Here is a 19,540-nt window from a genome sequence, read left to right as displayed (position 1 = left end):
GAAATGGAGTCACAAAGAGATTCAATGATTGGCCCAACATCACACCAGGGTGTCTACGGCAGAGCAGGGAACAGAACTTGTGTCCTCCAAGTGCCAGGCAAGCTCCTGATCCCTGGACTTTCTAGCTATCCTCCAAACTGCTTAAGGTGGGGTTTCTTGCACCTTCTTCTGAAGCATTGGATAGTGGCCGCTCTCAGAGCTAAGCTACTGGACTAGATAGAACGCCGGGCTGGTCCAATGTGGCAATTCCTGCATTCCTAACATGAGCCGGAAGAGGCATTCATTGTCCTGCATGAGAAGGACTTACCTTGCGTGATCAACTTGATGGCTTCAGCCCTTCTTTCTAACCCCATCCTTTCCCACTGATCGGTGTTGTCCAGGAAGTGGGTGGCAATGACAGGGGGGGTCATGCTGATCATGTTCTGTTCCCCGCAGCCAGAGGGCGTCACAATGAGGTGCTTCAGATTGGCCCCGTCAATGGAGTTTTCTATAATAATGCTTACAGGGTTTCCTGGCCAAGAAAATAGCGTGTTGTGAATTGAACCATGGAGAGCACGGGGCATAGCTCCCTTGCTGATGGATTCTCTGTACCTTGAAGTCTTTAAACCATGATTTGAGGACTTTACTAACTCCGTCATAGGTTAGGGGTCTATTACAGGAGTGGCTGGGCGACGTTCTGTGGCCTGCGTTGTGCAGGAGGTCAGACTAGATGATCGTATGGGTCCCTTCTTACCTTAGAGTCTGTGAGATAGACAGACCTCTTTGGGGGCAGAGGTGGATTTAGAGCTCAATCCTGCAAGGTGCTGAGCACACCCAAACCCCCGTGAAGGTTGGATCCTAACTCTGCAACAATTTAATCCCAGGCCCTGCGTGCTGTCAGGGTTGCCTGCAATGCGCCGAGCATTTCACACTAACCCCTTCTAGGTTCCTTTACTCCAGCCCTGCCATTGTGCTAGACTATTGAATTCTTGGGTGGCTCTGAATCAGCTGTGAAAAATACATAGCCACCACAAACTTGATGGTCCTTGCCCACATGGCCCTTGGAACGTCACCACAGAACAGAGGATAGAACCTGGACTTTCCTACTCTGAAAGCACCAGCCCCTGCTGGTTGAGCTAAATGAGCACAAAGGAAGTGCTATTATTCCCATTTGACAGATTGGGAGCTAAAGCGCAGCGCAACTAAGTGACCGGCCCAAAGGCACCATATAACAGAGCAAGCTCTTGAACTCATGCCTCCCAAATACTAGCCTAGGGCCCTAACCACTAGGCCATCTTGTCTGAAGACCTAGCTTTATCTTGGGTTCTCCTTATTTACGTGCACCTGTCTCTCCTATGATTAACTTGTTTAGCCACACACCTACAATGAGTTTGCTGTCTCTTGGCCATTAATGCTCTATATAGTACATATAAACAGTTATAACAGAGCCAGGTGGGTAATCAGTCAACTTCATGTGAGTGTGGCTACCAAAGAAGTAATTGCTCCCTCGACTCTGTTTCTAAATTATAAAACACTTTCAAATCAGAGGCTCTTACCTTGGATGCTGACTTTGGTCTCTGATTCGGTGTTTGGAACAATGTCATCTATATCTGCAGATTTCACCTTCTCTTCCTGGACTCCACCTGAAAAGGAAGGACAAGGAAAAGAGACAATGAAATGCTGTCAGTCCAGGCAACTGCCCCGATTGCCTGAATTTTGCTGCTGGTTCTTGAATAATGCTCTATGACACTCAGAGAGAGCCCTGCATAATCCGCTGGAGTGCTAGGGCAAAGGGAGGCTGCTGAGATGGGAATCAGGAAGCTTTGAATATGGTGCAGGCAGAGGTATCTGCATTTCACTGGCAGCTGTATTGCTCTGCAGCGTGTGATTCTCGTCTTCCATGAGGAGCCTGATTTTGACTTCCATCTCAGCCAAAACTAAACCAATCCCTCAGAAATCTCCCAAGCATGATGTGATGCCTGAGTAGAATTTTTCAGGAAAGTTAGCTGCAGATTCGATTAAGGGTTTGGGTTAGATACGGGGGCTCCAAAAATAGGTGTCCTCACTTAAATATAGATTGTGGAATGCTTTGAGACCTTCAGGATGAAAGGTGCCACGTAAAGGCAAAGCATTCTGGTTACTCACCTTTCTCAGTTGGATCCAATAGGACAGACTTAATTGTTTTGGCCATCCTCATCCCTTCAGGCTAGAAAGAAATGACAAGAGCATAGGCTTATTACAGTGTAACCACAATAGCATTCCGAGACAATGAAGAGCAGTAGGAAAAGGTGAGCGACTTGGTGATCTTGCTTACCCCAGCGTGAATCAGGAGTGACTCCACTGGAAGTCAACAGTCAAGTGAAACTGAGATCAGGCTTGGCCCCAATGAGTCTGGAATCTGACCTGCACCTCAGCCAGCTTCCCTTTTCCTTTTGGATCCTGATTAGGATATGTCCCAGGAGAAGTCCCTAGGCCAAATTCATCTCTAGTGTAACACCACTGATTCCCATAGATGATTGAGAGGAATCTGGCATACAGAGTCTGGCAGGGCAAGGAAGTGAGAAGCTCAATTCCATCACTGCTCTGTGACCTCCCTGAAGGACTTTTATATTCCCTGGTCTTCAATAGAGGATCTTCCTCTCACCCAGCATTGCAGTGATTTCCAAGGGCAAGACAATGGCACACCCTTCACAACCCACCAATGCTGCTCCTTTGCTCAGCTCTAATTGCCAAGTGATATGAAGCTCTCCTCGGGTGCGCTGAGTCTGCACTGACTCCAGCACCTGCTGCTCCAAGAAGCAAGACCTTGGGCCTGAGGAACTGAACTTATCTGACGACTCAGAGGATTGAGTGCAAGATCCCAAGGCCAGCCCCAATACTGCTGTAGTTGCCGCAATGGAGGGGAGGAAGTAGGATGAGGATGGAGATGCAAGGTGTTAATTTATCACATTACGGTACAGCACAGATTCCAGAGTCTGTCCCCCAGCCTCTTGCCCTACAGCAGACATCACACACCTAGGACCTGATACCTACCACCACTTTCAGTTTCTTCTTCACACCATCGGACACTAAAACGCCCCAGACAGCTGCTTTGACCTCAATGTCATGAGACCCCAGCTGTAATGGGACAATCACAAATGGCACCGCTATGGAGGACTTGGCTTTGATATCAAGGGTCTGCCTGTATTTCGCCTTGGAAGTGGAGGCGCTGCAGAAAACCGGGTTGTATATCAGCTCCACTCGGGTCTGAGAAGAAAAACAGAGATTCATGAGCAGGCAGTCTTCACACCATTAACACACACACACACATACACTTACTATAGGGCATTGTTCAAAATCACACCCCCTGACTGGAGTTTGCCTTTAATCTTAATACATAACAAAGGACATGACTGTACTTACAGAGGACTTGACTGTACCCTGAGCTCCTTCCTGAGAAGCACTTCAGGTGCCTCTAATTCTGTCTTGCTTCAGAGAGGCTCTCAGTCTGTGGTGTCCCTGAGTGGAAATAATGACACCCACCTGGTCTGACTACCTGTGTGAGTCAGCAGAAAGTCTTGACCCTGGTACTGACTCACAGATTTGATGACTAACCAGAGAAGAATGGCAGCCAGAGGGTGATTTTTTAAATCTAACTCTACGTCATGCAATCTTTGAGCTAACTGGGTGGATTCTATAGCCCTGATCCTCCAAGGATCTGAGCACCCAGCAAGGTCAATAGGAGACAAGGGTGTCCAGCACCAAAGGGATCAGGTCCTAAAATAACAAGCCTTATAACGTTTTGGTTTGGATGTATGTCAGAGTACTGACACGTCAGGTAAATTCCAGAACCCCATGAAACAGCGAGCTTACCTTAATGTCAGAGTTTCCATAGTTGTAGAGAATAGCCCGGATTTCCACCTGCTCATTCCTCACTACAGAGTAGGGCAGCCGGAGGTCGATGAAAAAATCTTTCATCACTGTTATCTCATAGGGGTCAGCCACACAGATCCCTGCAGTGGGAAAAGAACCAGGGTCAGACACAGGGTGGCTTATACTTTAGTCCTGAAACATATCTGCTGTCTCATTGATTGTTCCATCTCACCGTGATGTTTCCAAGGCCCATTGTTGCCAGGAGTCAATTCCCCATTAGCATTTTTACCTGTCCTCTGGAGAATTTGTGGTGTTCCTCACCTGTGGTCTCTGAAAGGCTCACAGCCAGCACTTCCCACGTAGTGATGGAATCCTTCAGGAAAATAGGCACTGTCTTGGAAGAAATTCTACATGGAAAGAGAAAGAGTCTTTCACAGAAGGAAGGACCTAGGACTCATGGACATTCCCCAGCAAAGGGTCTAAATCTTCCCATTTTAAGGCTGAGGTCCATGGTAAAGCCCTCATGGTAGCTCACCCACCCTTTTAAATATATAGCCACCTCTGGGGAGAAACCCAGTGGTCCTTCTGCACCAGCAACAGGTCACAATCTGTTTTAAAGTTCTCGGGGATAGGGATGTTAACTGTGGTGTCCAAGTCTAATTCCAATCAGGGGAATTATATATATATATACACATTTCAGAGGAGAGGGTCCTGACCCAGTGCCTCATTTACCATTGATTTTTTTTAAAAAAGTTTCAGCCATCCAATTAGAAAGCATCGTCAATATCAGCCTGAATAACAAACAGGAACGAGGAATGGTTCACAAACAGGATTAAAGGTCAACACTAAACGGCCAGACACATACATCCATATTCTAGCATCTAAATCAGCAACCTTGTTTTTCATTAGGGCTGAAGCCAGGGGATACTGTTGACTGCTCAGCACCTCTGGAAGTCCGACCAGGTTTTTTAGGTAACTAAATATGGACTCAAAACAGGAGTAACTGAATGAAATTCTCTGGCAATTGTTATACAGAAGGTCAGACTAGATGATCTAGTCTTACTAGAAGTGCTCATATTGCCAAGAAGGCTAACGGCACATTGGGCTGCATTAGTAGGAGCACTGCCAGCAAATCAAGGGAAGTGATTATTCCCCTCTCTTTGGCACTGGTGAGGCCACATTTGGAGTATTGTGTCCAGTGTTGGGTCCCCCACTACAGAAAGGATGTGGACAAATTGGAGAGTGTCCAGCGGAGGGCAACAAAAATTATTAGGGGACTGGAGCACTTGACTTAGGAGGAGAAGATGACGGAACTGGACTAGTTTAGTCTGCAGAAGAGAAGAATGAGGGGAAATTTGATAGCAGCCTTTAACTACCTGAAAGGGGGTTTCCGGGAGGATGGAGATAGCAGAACTAGGAGCAATGGTCTCAAGTTGCAGTGGGAGAGGTCTAGGTTGGACATTAGGAAAAACTTTTTCTCTAGGAGGGTGGTGAAGCACTGGAATGGGTTACCTAGGGAGGTGGTGGAATCTCCATCCTTAGAGGTTTTCAAAGCCCAGCATGACAAAGCCCTGGCTGGGATGATTTAGTTGGGGTTGCTCCTTCTTTGAGCAGGAGGATGGACTAGATACCTCCTGAGGTCCCTTCCAACTCTCATCTTCTATGATTCTATCTAACAGTCCCTTATGTCCTTAAAACCTAAGAACGACTCTATGAATATGGAACAGATGCTGAATTCTGGGCCTAATTAAGACAACTACCCCAGCCAGCTCCACTGGGGATCTTGCTGGTTGAGCAACACTGACTTTAGAGGGAGACGCACCACACCATGTCTGAATGTGGCCCTTTCGCTAATGGGTACGGCACAACCCCACGGTCTTACCTTATATTATGTGGTTGGTCAGGCAGCTGCTCCACTTGCCACAACCAGCTCTCTGGAAACTGGCTCCGCGAGGTAATATCTTCATCTGATAAGAAATCTTCATCCAAGTCACCTGGGAAGTCAAATCACAGACCATCTGGCTCTGCTGTGACATTTATTGGGATGGAGCAAACCTGAAAGGATTCAGGGGTTGGCCAGCTCTAGAACTGACCTGGAAGCATTGGTGATTTGACTACATTGCCAGGTTTTGGAGTGTTGTTGAACAGGCACAGGGGAAGACCATGGCTTCTCCTCTCCATGCCTGCTTTGCTGTTTCCCCATGAGCTAGCCTTTTCTGAGCTCCTATAACAATGGTATAACCACTGGTTCGGTGCTATAGGTGCGCCCTCTAAAGGCTAGTGCACAAAGGGTAAGAGCCTGCTACTATTTCTAGCTAGTGGAGTTACCCCTTTATCTCAAGTGGTAGAAGACTATGCTTTAGAAACAAGGGTTCAAAGGTTAAACCTCAGTGGCGACCTGTGAAGATAGTTTCCCTGACTCATCTGGGTTGTCATATCAACCTGGTGCCACACTAACAGGATTGCAGCCACTGCATTCATGCCCATCTGACCCCTGGGGGATCTGTGAACATGAGCAGGTTCATGTGGCATGGTCCCCCAGCCTTGCTCCTCTGAATGATATTGAAACCCAGGTACTTGCTTCTTGAAAGTTGCAGGTGGAGCTCCCGTTGCTTCTCGTCTCGTATGGTCTTGATGTACTTGCAGCAGTTGAGGAAGGCCCTCTTGCATTCATCTGTATCCACGATGTACCCAGCCCGCTTATCACAGTCATATCCCATGGGGTTCTCATACATCCCGTCTTCACAGCATTTCTTCAGCTTCCGGTCCTGGTACTCTGCCGCTGAAATGTACAAACCAGAAGGTCATTCTGACCAAGTTGCTTCTATTCCTCACTCTCTCATTAATTTATTACTAGACATGGCCAAAGAAGGAACATAGGATCTGGCATTCTACTCTGTCTAGTCCAGTATTTTGTCTCTAAAAGTGACTAGCACCAGCAACTTCAGAGGAAGGTGCAAGAAACTCCACAGTGGAATAACCTGTCCACAGAAAAGTTTCTTCCTGACCCCAATTAGAGGTTGGCTCATGCCCTGAAGCATGAGGCTCTATAGCTCTTCTTAAAAAATCTTCTTCAATGGAATGGTGAACATCCTCCTTTTCCATGTAAATGTCTCATCCTTTTTGGAATCCTGCCTGGCTCTTGGCCTCAATACAATCCTGTGGTGATGAGTACTATGGATTAATTATGCATAATGTACCAAAATAATTCCTTTTATAAATTGTTAATTAGGAACCATTCAGTTTAGTTGAATGTTCTCTTGTTCTTATATGGGTGTTTTAACAATTTACCTTTTGTTGTTGTTGTTGTTTATCTAAAGTGTGGTAGCACCTTGGATCCCCAGTCATGGACCCAGGACCCAATTGTGCTGGGTGCTGTACAAACACAGAACAGAGAGACGGTCCTGCCCCAAAGAGCTCTTTCCCATTCGTTATTTTCTATACCATCATCATGTCCTCTCTTGTTTGCCTCCTCTGTAAATCGAACAGTTCCAATCTCTCCTCATATGGAAGTCTATCCAGACTCCCCTGTCTCCTGCTACAGGAAATGCAGCTGACAGGAGACTGTAAGGAAGGGGAATTTGGTCATGCTAGAGAACCACATTCCCTCTTTGCAGGCTTGCTTTGACCAAGGATAGCAAATCCTCTGCCCCAGTCTAATTAGTACCTACTTTTGTTTGCTTTATACTCAATGAGCTGAACAGAGCGGCGCTTGCGTTTTTCTGGCCGGGGACACTCTGGATCTGCAGAAAGAGGTGAAAAACAGAAAATAAAAACCGGACTTTTCTCCCACCAAGTGAGGCCCTACACTCAGTTTGATGCCATTTCTCTGTCTGGATGTGACAGGATAACTTTTGAACACCTAATCCGGTCAGTTCCCAAATTTCAGAGAATTGTCTAGGGCAGGCCCCATTGATTTGGGGGGAAATCAGAAAACCACAAAAGCCATTTTTGCACTTAAAATGCTGCTCCTGACTCTCCCTGCTGGGAGCCACACAAGAGCTGTCGGGCAGAGCTCAGCCAGCCGGGGCAACCAGAAAGAGAGGAGAGTGAAGGAGGCTTCATTCCTTCCTCCCTCCTAGTGTGCTGCCCCCAAAAGCCTGCAGCCTGGGGTAGAGAGAGAGTCAAAGAGAAGGCACCAGCCATCTGCCCATCCCTTCCAGTTCAGGGGGAAGAAAAACACTTCAGAGAATGGAGAAACCCAGTGACCTAGAAGAGAAAGTCTTTGAATCCCCTTCTCAGAACCATTGCATTCTTGAAATTAATCCCTTTTAATAGGTGGGGGACCAGTGGGAATTTAGGGCCTTGTTCTCATCCCCCACTGTAACCCCAACATTTCCTTTCGTAGGCAGTTCCAGTGGGATTTGGCCTGCTAGATCAATGTCCATACCCTGGACTGATGTTGTAGGTTACTGTGCCTTGCTTTGCTGCCTTTTCTACCTTCCTCCATCCCTCGTGTTCACTGTTCAGTTCTATATAGTGATACCTGTTCTCTGGGGTGTGGAAATCTTATTGCTCGTCTCCAGGGCCAGTCCAGCATCTGCAAATACTCCCTGATTGTTCTTTCCACTGCCAGCCGTACAACCAATGTCGCTCTTCTCCACGGAGTCCCAGATCTGTGAGATGCAAGCACAATTGTTGGGAGATTATTGTTAATAATGATGCCTTCCATTTATGTGGTGCCATCCAGAATCACCCCAAAGCCTTCTACAGGCTGTGAGCCAGTTTCTGTTTTCAGGTAACTCCACTTACTTCATCTAACTTGCTCTGGGTTTGCCACGCTGTGAATGAAAGCAAAGTCTGACCCATAAGTAAAGGATTTATTGCAATTAAGTCCCCACTGAAATGCGCTCATCTCTGGGCTGGAGCACAACAGCCATTCTGTACCAGCAACACAACCGCTTTTAAGAGGGGAAAGAGAGAATTACGCAGCCAGTTGAACCCAGACAGAGGAGGATGTTAGGCAGAGAGAATATAAATATCCAATTTAGAATTCAGCCAGAGACCCAGAGCCCGGCCCTTGTGGGAAGGGTCACAGGACATTTAATGACCAGAACCTCTGTCTGATATGTCAGCTGAGAAATGGCACTTTCAGCAGCCTTGTGTCCCCCAGAACCTTGATCAAGCCTGGGGATCAGTGGAAAAAGCACCCTTCACTGAGTCACTAACACTTTTCCCTGAAGTCCTAGCGCTGTGCTGGGGCGCTGGGGTCAGCACGGATTCTCAGAAGAAAGCCCCTCCCCCCAGTGAGTCCCCATGCCACTCCCTGTAGCTCAGCCCTAGTGCTGCACGGGGACATTGGGTTCAGCACTGACTGGGAGGAGACAGCACCCCCTATGGAGCCCCCACTCCACTCCCTGCAACACAGCACCCCCTAGCACCGCACTGGGGCACTGGGTTCGGCTCTGACTGGGAAGGGAGCGCACCCCCTACTGAGTCACCACTGTCCAAGGGCAGGCTGTCCTTCAGAGCAGCAGCTCCCAAACTGTGGGTCGTGACCCCAAGTGGGGTTGCTTCATCAGCAGGCGGGATCACAGCAATCCCAAGCATGCAGAGGTCGCCATTTTACAAAATGGCCTCCCCTGCACAGCGTGACCTCAGACGTATCGTATGCACGAGGTCGCCTCGCACAGAGGATGCTATTTGGCAGCCCAAACGGCGGCCTTCATGCAGCGTGATGTCGCATGCATCATATGCGTCTGAGGTCAGGCAGTCCAGATGATGCCATTTTGTAAAGCAAAATGGCACCCTCTTTGTGGTCTGACCTTGCATGTGCAGTGCGTGAGGTCGCACTGCAGGGAGGACACCATTTTTAAATGGCAGCTTCCATGCTGTCGGGGTAGTGAGAAACAATGCAACTGAAAATGGGGTCATGCAGGGAAAATGTTTGGGAATCGCTGCTTTAGAGTGTCAAGAACAGCACTCCCTGCAGTTCCCAGGGCTTCCCTGGGTGTTCTCCCATCTCATCCAAGCACTGCCCGGGCCCTGCCCTGTTCCGTTAACGTTCAGTGGTCTGCAAACAAAAGGCTCGCTGAGCTCTTCTCCAAATGCATCCTGGGGCCTAAAGCGAAGGTAAAAGCGGAATCTCATTTCAGGCCATAAAACACCACAAGTTACAACTGTCATCTTTCATGCCCCACCTTGGATTGTGTAATTTTGTGTTTTTTGTTCAGGACGTAGACTCCTTTGTCCACAGCCACCAGCCCGACATAAGCTTTGGGATCTCCTTCCAACTTGAGTTTCATTGGCGTTCCAGGTGCATGGATTCCTCTGTCTTCATTGGTGGCTCCTTTCACCACCAGCTGTATGAAAGACAGCGAAGGGAAAGGTTTTGTTTTAAAGCAGACGGAGCAGCTAAGAATCCATCCTTTGCAAAATTTGGGAGAAAAGGAGATAAGAGCTCATGGTGCTTGAGGATCCGAAAGCCAGATTCTGACCTCAGTGGCAGCTGTGTAAATCTGGAGTAGCTCCACTGATTTCAGTGTTGTTACTCCATATTCATGCTGGTGTAAACTGAGAGCAGAATTTGATCTAATGTCCATGAAGAGGCCTTTTGTAAGTCTCTTTGTTCCAGCTGCAATGGAAAGGTGGCTTTGTCCCTCTCAGGTAGCCCTGAGAAATGTACAAAGAAGTTTGAACTGTAATGGATCTGCTCCATGGGCCTGATTCTGATCTCACACTGCTGTAAATCAGGAGCAATTAACTGGAGTTACAGCAGTGTAGCATTGTAGTTACATCACAGTCAGGTCCCCTCTAGGCATTTGGAGTTGCATCTGATGAATTTTTACTCCTGTTAGCCTTTCAGAGCCAGCCCAGCTCTGGGAGAGGGAGCTGAAATCTTCTGACTGCCACATCATCAGCAAAAGTGCTAATTATGGTACAAAGACGAAGCCAGATACTCAGCTTGTGCAAGTAAGTCTAGCTCCATCCACTTCAATCCACAACCCAGAGTTTTTATGGCTGAGCTAGAAGGAACCTCAGCTTGACTCCCAGATCCTAGAGTGGATTGACAGCATTGGCTTGTGGGGGCTGGGAACATCTTTCTGCATGTAAACTGATCAAATCTGATCCAGAGTTTGCTGGGAGACAATAAATGAGAAGCCGTACAATGCCATTTTTAGAGTCACTTCTGAGAGTCAATCGGCATTTTTAGGCTAGGAAAAACTCCCTCATAATGACACCTTCATAGGAATTAAAATTTAGAAGGCCACCTTGAGTATCAACCTACCGTTCCCATGCAGGTGTCTTTGATGTCCAGCCAGACCGAGTCTGCTACAATCTCTGATTTTTCTACTTTGTAGTAAGCCACAATTCGGAAAGAAGGGATGAGGTCTGGTGTGATGGGCAGGGACATGGTCACCAGATTTTGTCCAGGTTGCCTGGCCTGTCTTCCTACACGAAAGATCTTTCCTTTATTCAGGATCTAATAAGGAAACATGAGATGTGGATTGTTAAAGGCCACAAGGGGTAACACAATGGGTGATTCAGATTCCATGAATCTTCACATCCACCTGTTTTCTACTAGTAAGAGATAGTCACTTGGCAACTTTTCAGATGTGCATTTACATATGAGAAGACGGAGGAAAATAAGCTAAAATCCATGTGTTGCAGGAGTGGTCTGTAGATGTGGTGGTGCTAATATTCAGATTCACTTTGTGATTCCTAAATCTGAGTAACATTTATGCTTCACCAACAAAGGCCACTCCTCTTTTCCCTCATCCCACTCACCAAACATACTATATATCAGCGCCATATGGCAATTTTATTATGTGATTTGTTCAGCTCTAAGAATAACAGAGTTGACCTATTACTCTCTGCATTGAAAAAGTAGTAATGATGTCCAGTATTTAGAGCAGGGAACTGAGGGAGCTGGGACTCCTGAGCTTTCCTGGGAGGGGAGTGTTGGATGATGGTTAAAGCAAGGTACTGGGATTCAGAACTCCTGGGTTCCATCCCCAGTTCTAAGAGGAAATGTGATCTCATGGTGAGTGCAGAGGGATGGTTCCTAGAGCTCCTGGGTTCTGTTTGCAGCTCCTTGAGGAAGTGTGGGCTACTGATTATTACAGGGGCAGGAGTCAGTAACCAGAAACGGATAAGGAACCGTTCCTGTAACTGACTTTATTTCATTCACACACATAATCTTATACTGCCTGACTGAGAAGAATTCTCTATTACAGGTTCTCCTTGCATGCAGTGGGAATATTAAAGGATAGATGGAAACTCAGATGGTGCTTCAGTTCCAAGAGACCCGAGTACCCAGGAATGCAGCACTTACTATGTAGGTGAAATACTTGGTCTTTTCCATAACATCTGGATTTTTGCTCTTCAGGTGGAAATTCACAGGTAAGTTGTCTCCAGGTTTGAGCTCAGAAGCAGTCACCGCCAGATGGAGATAGTTGTGAGAATCTCCTTGGCTCTGATAGGCTTCAGCCACCATGGACTTAGAGGCCTGCTGTTTATCTGGGAGGATGGGATGGGCAGTTTTTACCTGCAGGGGAGGTGGGATCAAGTTTTAGTTGAATCTGGGAGTGAGCTTAGAGTCTAGAGCCACACTACATGCAATAGCAAAGGAAGCTTTCCTGAGACTCCATTATTGGTGGATTCTGCTGCTGACCGCCACTCAGAGCACAACACCTCAGAGGGACACCAAGTGCCACTTTTAATTGGCCTGTATCTTCAGGAACAAAGCACAGTCCTGCAGGGACTCCAGATTTCTGTTCCTGATTCCAGAATCGTGTCCCTAAACAGAGGAGACAGTCTTGTCCCTTGCAGGAGGGGTGAGATGAATATAAAGAGAGACCCTCTCCTGAAGAGACTTCGTGTTCTCTTGGGCTTTGTAGCTTGAGCCGAGTATCACCTTACAGGGTCTTCGCACTAAGCAGCCATGCCCTGTCAATGGGCCTCCTTTGCTGCATGGTGAGTACCTTCAGGGTGGCAAAGCGACTCATCCGGGCCCGTTTATACACACGTCAATGTTTTCTGGGACCTCTTCTGCCCCACGATGGAGCATCAGTTACAGGGTGACAGGGGCATATCCAAAACCAAATGGCATACAAGAAACTGATCCAAGGTACAGCTGGAATGCAGAGAGCTCAGTCATCCTCCTGCTTAGTGCATGGGAGGGAAGTGAATACCACCTCCAGGGCATTTCCCTCTGGGTGCATGTTGTACTTAGCCCAGCCTCAGTGTTAGAAGGTTACTCACCACAATGGGAACCTGTTTCCTATCCCCAGGCATGTTTATAATCAGCTTGGCAGTTCCATCTCCCTGAGTCAATCCATCTGAGTTGAATTCTTCGGCCTTTACTGGGACACGGGGGGCTGGGGAGCCATCTGGGTTTGTGACGTAGACCTGAGGGGCACAATTAAAAAGGGAAGCATCAAATAAGGAATGCAACACTCCCTGCATCCTAACTTCAAATCAAATCACATATATAGCATCTTAGGTCCATAACCTCAAAGGTATATAGATGCCTACTTTCCATGGATTTCAATGGGAGTTAGGCACCTAAATAACTTTGAGTAATGGGGCCTTAGTGATCTGCTGTATCACACCACAAAATAAATACACATTTTAAAAACCGCAAGCATACAAAAATATAAAAACCACAGCTTCAGCACTTTTCCTAAATTCAATTTACACTTCTATAACACCCAACAAAAAATACACCAGGATTAAAAATAAACTGATTCATGTAAGCCCTAGAGGAAATTAATTGCACACAATTCTTTTCTCATTTTGGCCGCAGACAAATAAGGCAACTCTCAATATATAACCAAAATACGATCACTTCATAACAAATATTCTATTTGTTGAGCTAATGAGGCAAAAGGCTTCTGAGCTGAGATTGGAGATAGCCATTTATTTCTCAAATGGTCGTTAACATGGAAGAGTAGAGCTGATTGGAACGGTGATCTCTCTTTACTCATGACTGGCAAATATTTCTTGAACTGATGGATGGTCTTTAAAAAAGGAGCCAGGGAGCCATATTTGTTACCCTAACACCCATCACGTCCTGTTATTTACAAATATCTTCAACTCTGAGGTTAATTAACATTTTCACACTCTTCCTTAGGGTATGTCTAGGCTGCGGTCCAGCTGACTTACCCACATTAGCTTTAATCTAGCTAGCTTGGGTCCTGGAACAATGAAGCCAAGGCAAGGTGAGCATCAGCGTGGGCTAGCTCAATGAGTAATTATCCAGGGTTCAGGATGGGCTTGGAGTGCCAGTGCTGCCATTTTCACCATTTCTGGACCCAAGCGAGGTGATGTCAGCTAGAGCTCCAGTCACACCCTGTGACTGCAATCTAGACGTCCCCTTTGAGCGCTGACCAGACCAGGCTCTGAAAACCCTCAGCACCACAGAGATTGAGGGACTGGCAAAAGCCAAGGACATTTTAAAGTTTTAAAACCGTTAAGCTATTACTCCAAACATAACCTTGGTAGCCAATGTAAATTCATCCCTAGGCTGAATACATAACCAGTGGTTACCGTGACGGGGTGTACCTGCCCCTTCTGCCAGAGGAGGAACCCTCAGCTTCCTCTGTGGCCAGAAAGGCCTTTCACCGTCATGCTCGCTGCACAGTCCCTGGCAGGAAGTGGGGGTTAAAAGCCCAGAAGAAGCCTCAACAAGGAGCAGGACATTATCAGAGAGAAACTCACTCCCTGAGCCCACAAGAAGCGACATGGCCCTGCCACGCCCAGAGGGCCTTTGGGACTGCATCACTGCCCAGCACGACACTTCGGGGCCTGCACAGGACAGGAGTTGTACCAACACACACACACACACACCCCTTTCGGGGGAGCCCTAGGCACCATCTGTCACAGTTACATATTCTGCTTTGGCTGAAAAAGAAAATTCACACACCTCTGCCGTAAGTAAAGCAGCTGCGGTTCAGTTAGGAAAACCAAGCATTCTCCTCAAATTTAGTGGAGTCACACTGGAATTAGATTTGTGTAACTGAGATCAGAACGTGGCCCTTGGTTTCTATTCTATTCTGTCTAAATTCTTATGCCACCAGAGTGTCTGTAGTTCTCTCCTGTTTACACACTTCAAGCAACAATGGGCATGATCCAGAAGAAGAGCTATTACCATGAGTTCAAAGGGCATCCCCGGCTTGAAGTACTTGGGTGTTTTTGTGAAGTGGATCTGATAGGGAGATATCACAATGTTAATTCCTGTTCTCTCCGCTTCTACCATGTCGCTGCCTGCAGAGAGAAGCCACAGGTCAATTAAAACTGAGCTAGCGAATAGAGATTTTGTCCTTAAGGTCCAGGGTAAAACACAAGGAAGGGGCCATGGTCAAATGCTGATTCAGTGCTGCTAGTTCTTGGGACTTTATTATGCATTTCCTGATCTTATCCTTTGTCTTCAAGCCCCAGCTGCTAGAATCACCATACGGCCTGAGAATCTAAGCCATCATTTGAAAGAAAAAGTAAGTTTCTAACCCTCCTGGTTGCGGAGAAAAGCTTGAAAACATGTTCCGAGTGCAACCTAATGCCTCAAAAGCCAGAAGGGAAAGAAAAAGCACCCAATGTTTTTTGTAATTTTTTTTAATCTTGTGATTTTTAATATGATCTCATGATTTTGCGGTTGGGGAGACTGTCAGGATTTTTGCATGTTTGGGGTTGGCATTACTGCAGGATGTTGAACCTGATTCTGTTCACAAACCCATATCAATAAGGAGTAACTCCACTGTAGTCAGAATCAGAGCCTTGCATTCTAAAGTGACTTATTTTAGCTTTTAGAGAAGCAACAAGAAAGAACAAAAACAAAGTCTCTGGGAGAGACAGTATGTGTGTGTGTATCTCTATAATAAGATCCAGGATTGTCACTCTGTCCCTGTACCACTCTGAAGTCTAGAACATCTGCTGAGTCTGTGTGAAGTGATGGAAGAAGCTATATAAGCAAGATGAGGGCTCTCTTTATTTACATTATCACCCAGTTCAATCATCACCAGGATTTGCAATCTGTTACCATCCAATTTTTAAGTTCCCAGCCATTCTGACTTTATGAATGATACCAGGCCAGTGTACAGCTCTGTAAGGCATGGGACATGCCAAGAGTCCTAGACCACTGTGATATCAGACACAATTCAACTGATCAATCTTTACTCTTCAGCTAATTTGAATGCAATAATGTCTTTGGCCGTATGGGGGAGACTAAACAGGTGGTGCGCAATGGCACAGACTTCAACTACTAGTTTCACCTGCAACAAGCTACAGGTGCTCAGAACAGAATGGCTGCTCCCTCTGCAGGGAAAGTTTAGAAATCATAGCTACGTACGGCTGGAAGGGACCTCAAGAAGTCATCTAGTCCATACCCCAGACTGAGGCAGGATTAAATATGCCTACACCATCCCTGACAGCTGACCAGAGTGCTTAGAAATGTAAAGATGCAATGCACAGAAAACAAAGGTGCAACAGTTTCAAGCTACCTATGCTGGTGTAAATCTGTAGTTATTCCAGGTTTACCCCAGAGTGAATGAGATCAGAATCTGATCTGCAGCCTTTCAGATATGCAGAACCCTAAGCAGATAGGGCTCCCTGGATCTAAGTCAACACCTTGAACTCAGTGCCCATGTGCCAAATGGAAAACTGGTTTGGAACGCCCGGTGAATAAAGCACTTGGCTTCACACCTATTGCCAATGCTTACCACTTCCTGTCAAAACTGTGACAGAGACATAGAGAGAGTGGCCGATCAGCTCGTGGAGGTCGCGAAACCGGGCCTCCAGCATCCCTCTGGTCAGCACTGCTTCCCCGTCTCCTTCGATTATCTAGAAAGGGAGAGAGAGTTTCATGGCTTCACCCAGGCGGTTCCCCAGGAGGCGTGAATCTCCCCAGCTGAGAACAGGAATTACCGAGATTCTCTTGAGAGACTGCGGGATGCTTCTTTTCTCATCATCCATCTGCACCCCAAAGAGGACAAAGGCAGTGCCATCTAGTTTTTTCCCATATAGGTACCTGGAGGAGATAAGGATGGGTAGGAGAAGCCACAAGCAAACCTATTGCTAAATATTATGGCCTCATGCTACCAGTTTCTTCTATAGGCCCAGCTCCTTGGTCGGTCTACATCTCCCATGATCCCCCATGGTAAGGAGAAGTGGACCATCATGGCAGTCACATGGCTATGGGGCATCATGGGAATTTAAGTCCAGCTAGAAAGCCGCGCCCATGGAGAAGAATGGGAGAATGAAGCACCTGCACGGCAACTCCCATGAGGCACTGGGCCAGCATTTCCGAATCACAAGGTTTTCAGGCAAATTTTTTCCATTTTGGGGCATTGAATTTTGGATGAAAACATCAGAATTTTCCATGGAAAACAGACATTTTCATGAAAATAGCACATAGCAGAAAACCTGGTTTTCCATCAAAAAACAGTTTTGATGGAAAACATTCCACCAACTCTAGTGCTAAGACCTCATTTGAGCTGTGGGGTGTGCTGCAGCTCTGAAAAATATTCCCAGAGGGATGCCCTTCCCCAACTGTTACACTGGCAGCAGACTTTGACCCTGGCTGGGATCTTCCTGATAATGCAAGACTTAGATTTCTTCCAGCACTAAAACCTGGCTTCCTGAAAGACTGCTCTGGGGTTGCTACCCCAGTCAACTGATCCCTTCCATCCGCTCACAGACCCACCTCGCGGTGATAGAAACCCTGAAGTCTTGGACGTCATCGATGTATAAAAACTTCTCAGACGGTTCCAATATGACTTCGAAACTTGGCAACACTGGAGAAACAAGAAGGGAAGAGGAGAACAGTGAGTTTGTAGGACAGAGTGGGTGGCCAGCAAAGCCTAGCTGAATGGAGAGTCTGCTCCAAGATGGTATCAGGAGAGTAGAGACAGGCCCGCTCACTGAGTCTGGGCATGGCGGGTCCTGGATTCTTACCGTACTCCTTAACATCAAACTGCGCACTGAAGGTCTGCTGAGGGGAGTCTTCATACCTGGCATTGATTTTCCAGGTCCCCAGGCTGGAGGAAGGAAATAAGAAGGAAGACTGAATGCACTTAAAACACATATTTTGCAATGTCCATCTAGCTCACTTGTTTTTCCAGGTAATTTTACCGATTCATGAAGCTAAATCTGGCCCATACTTGGAACTCAAGCCATCTTCAGGGTGCCCAAGGTAACCACTGGGAACCTATTACAAGTAATTGTTTTCTGTAGCTTAATGTTTTCATGGACCAGAACTAGAGGTGGAGACTTGGAACAAAACATCTGATCCATAACCTTTGGCCAGCAAGACAGCAAATGTTTGGGAAGTTTGGATCTAAACTTTGTGGCTGGCACTTGTTTCTACAGTCTGCGTGGACCAAAACCCTCAATCCAAACACCCCCAAACTTAAGGAAACTCAGATCCATATCAAACATCAGGCCCGTCACTCACCAGAACGTTATCTCCTGGCCAGTTTTACGATTCATTAACTGAAGGATGGAAGATCTGAATCTTTTTGTCTATACAGTGTGACAGGGTCAGACTAGATGGCTACCGGAGAGTGCTAGAAGGCCAGTATATCAGCCCGAGGCTCCGCAAGTCCCTTTTCCCCTGGTAGCTGAGCAGGGGTTACGCCACGTTAATTAACACCCCTGGAGTTAATCAGCGCCCCACCCAGGACTTGTTAAAAGCCTCCCCTGCAGAGAAAGGGTGTGACTGGAGTTGTAGGAGTGAGTGTGAGCAGGTGAGATGCTGTCAAAAGCCAGGAGGGTTTAGGAGAAGGAGCAGAACGCTGGCAGGAGAGAACCCTGCAGGTACAAAGACTGGGGGAGCGAAAAACCCTGCCTGAAGAGGGCAAAGGACCTTTCCCAGACCTGGAGGTCTGAGGGAAAAGACCCTGCCAGAAGGGGAAGATAGAACTGGACATTTGGTTCGGCACCACCATGCCCAGTGGGGCTGCCAGAGGTCAAGAGCCTCCCCTGGCAAGGAGGCCATTGATTTCACCATGCACACACAGACCAACGGGAAAATCTTTCCCTCGATAATATCAAAATATACAGCTAGGCAAAGTAAATAAAATGATCCTGGAGAACTTACTATAGTTTGGTTTAAGTCTATATACTTCGTATATTTTGACATATGACTTTGGTGATTTGTGTTTTCATGGCTATAAAGCTTTAACTTGGTTGAATCTCAGCATCTACAGTCATTAAATAAGTATTGTCAGGCCCTGCCACCATTGTCTGACCCCCATGTTTTCCCGCACTGTGAAAATTTAAGCTGATAAAAATCAGAGGGGGGAGGGGATGCTAAAATCTCATACTTTTGCACAGCTGAACATTTGAAGTGATCAACGTTGAAAAAAAATGCTTACAAATAAACATGGGTATTATCCACTGAAACTGTAAAAAATAAACATCAAATTATGCCAAGACCATGTATGTGACAGGAGAGTTTGTTTTCTCCACGTCACTAGGAAATGCCAGTAGGAGATGATCTAGTTGATGGGCCCCACACACTAACTAGATTCACATCATCTCTTCTGCCTCTCTGCTCAACTTCTGCAGAGCTCTGTTACATCCAGACAAAGTAACATCAAGGCGATTTACCTGATAACCTCAGGCAAGGTGTGGCTCAGGGAGAAGATGCCTGATTTCACGGGGGCAGAAATGGGAATCTGTTTGACAGTAATGTTCTCAGGGGTCTGGAAAGAAAAAGAGTTAAGGAAGAAAATGCTGTCAATTGCCCTTAACAACATCATCAGGCACATTT

The 19,540-nt window shown here is 46.7% G+C and overlaps 1 protein-coding gene across 1 annotated transcript in view; it reads right to left on the bottom strand.

Annotated features, from left to right (window-relative positions):
• LOC137161289 (A.superbus venom factor 1-like) overlaps positions 1 to 19,540 on the bottom strand; it is a 46,993-nt gene that overhangs the window by 19,329 nt on the left and 8,124 nt on the right. Inside the window, exons 5-24 of the mRNA XM_067560423.1 lie at positions 19,378 to 19,472; positions 17,722 to 17,804; positions 17,471 to 17,561; positions 16,693 to 16,795; positions 16,488 to 16,608; positions 14,924 to 15,039; positions 13,036 to 13,182; positions 12,107 to 12,319; positions 11,060 to 11,254; positions 9,972 to 10,133; positions 8,318 to 8,447; positions 7,503 to 7,574; positions 6,413 to 6,613; positions 5,714 to 5,825; positions 4,153 to 4,238; positions 3,832 to 3,971; positions 3,013 to 3,225; positions 2,125 to 2,185; positions 1,536 to 1,622; positions 308 to 511 (exon numbers count right to left, since the gene is read on the bottom strand). Coding sequence (XP_067416524.1) covers positions 308 to 511; positions 1,536 to 1,622; positions 2,125 to 2,185; positions 3,013 to 3,225; positions 3,832 to 3,971; positions 4,153 to 4,238; positions 5,714 to 5,825; positions 6,413 to 6,613; positions 7,503 to 7,574; positions 8,318 to 8,447; positions 9,972 to 10,133; positions 11,060 to 11,254; positions 12,107 to 12,319; positions 13,036 to 13,182; positions 14,924 to 15,039; positions 16,488 to 16,608; positions 16,693 to 16,795; positions 17,471 to 17,561; positions 17,722 to 17,804; positions 19,378 to 19,472 — 2,632 coding nt within the window. The remainder of the gene's footprint in view (positions 1 to 307; positions 512 to 1,535; positions 1,623 to 2,124; positions 2,186 to 3,012; positions 3,226 to 3,831; positions 3,972 to 4,152; positions 4,239 to 5,713; positions 5,826 to 6,412; positions 6,614 to 7,502; positions 7,575 to 8,317; positions 8,448 to 9,971; positions 10,134 to 11,059; positions 11,255 to 12,106; positions 12,320 to 13,035; positions 13,183 to 14,923; positions 15,040 to 16,487; positions 16,609 to 16,692; positions 16,796 to 17,470; positions 17,562 to 17,721; positions 17,805 to 19,377; positions 19,473 to 19,540) is intronic.

This window comes from Emydura macquarii, unplaced genomic scaffold (assembly GCF_026122565.2).
Source record: "Emydura macquarii macquarii isolate MOO-44397 ecotype Brisbane River unplaced genomic scaffold, CSIRO-AGI_Emac_v2 contig_2292, whole genome shotgun sequence".
Taxonomy (NCBI): domain Eukaryota; kingdom Metazoa; phylum Chordata; order Testudines; family Chelidae; genus Emydura; species Emydura macquarii.
Note: the sequence above shows the minus strand (reverse complement) of the source record. Positions and strands in the feature narration are given on the sequence as shown.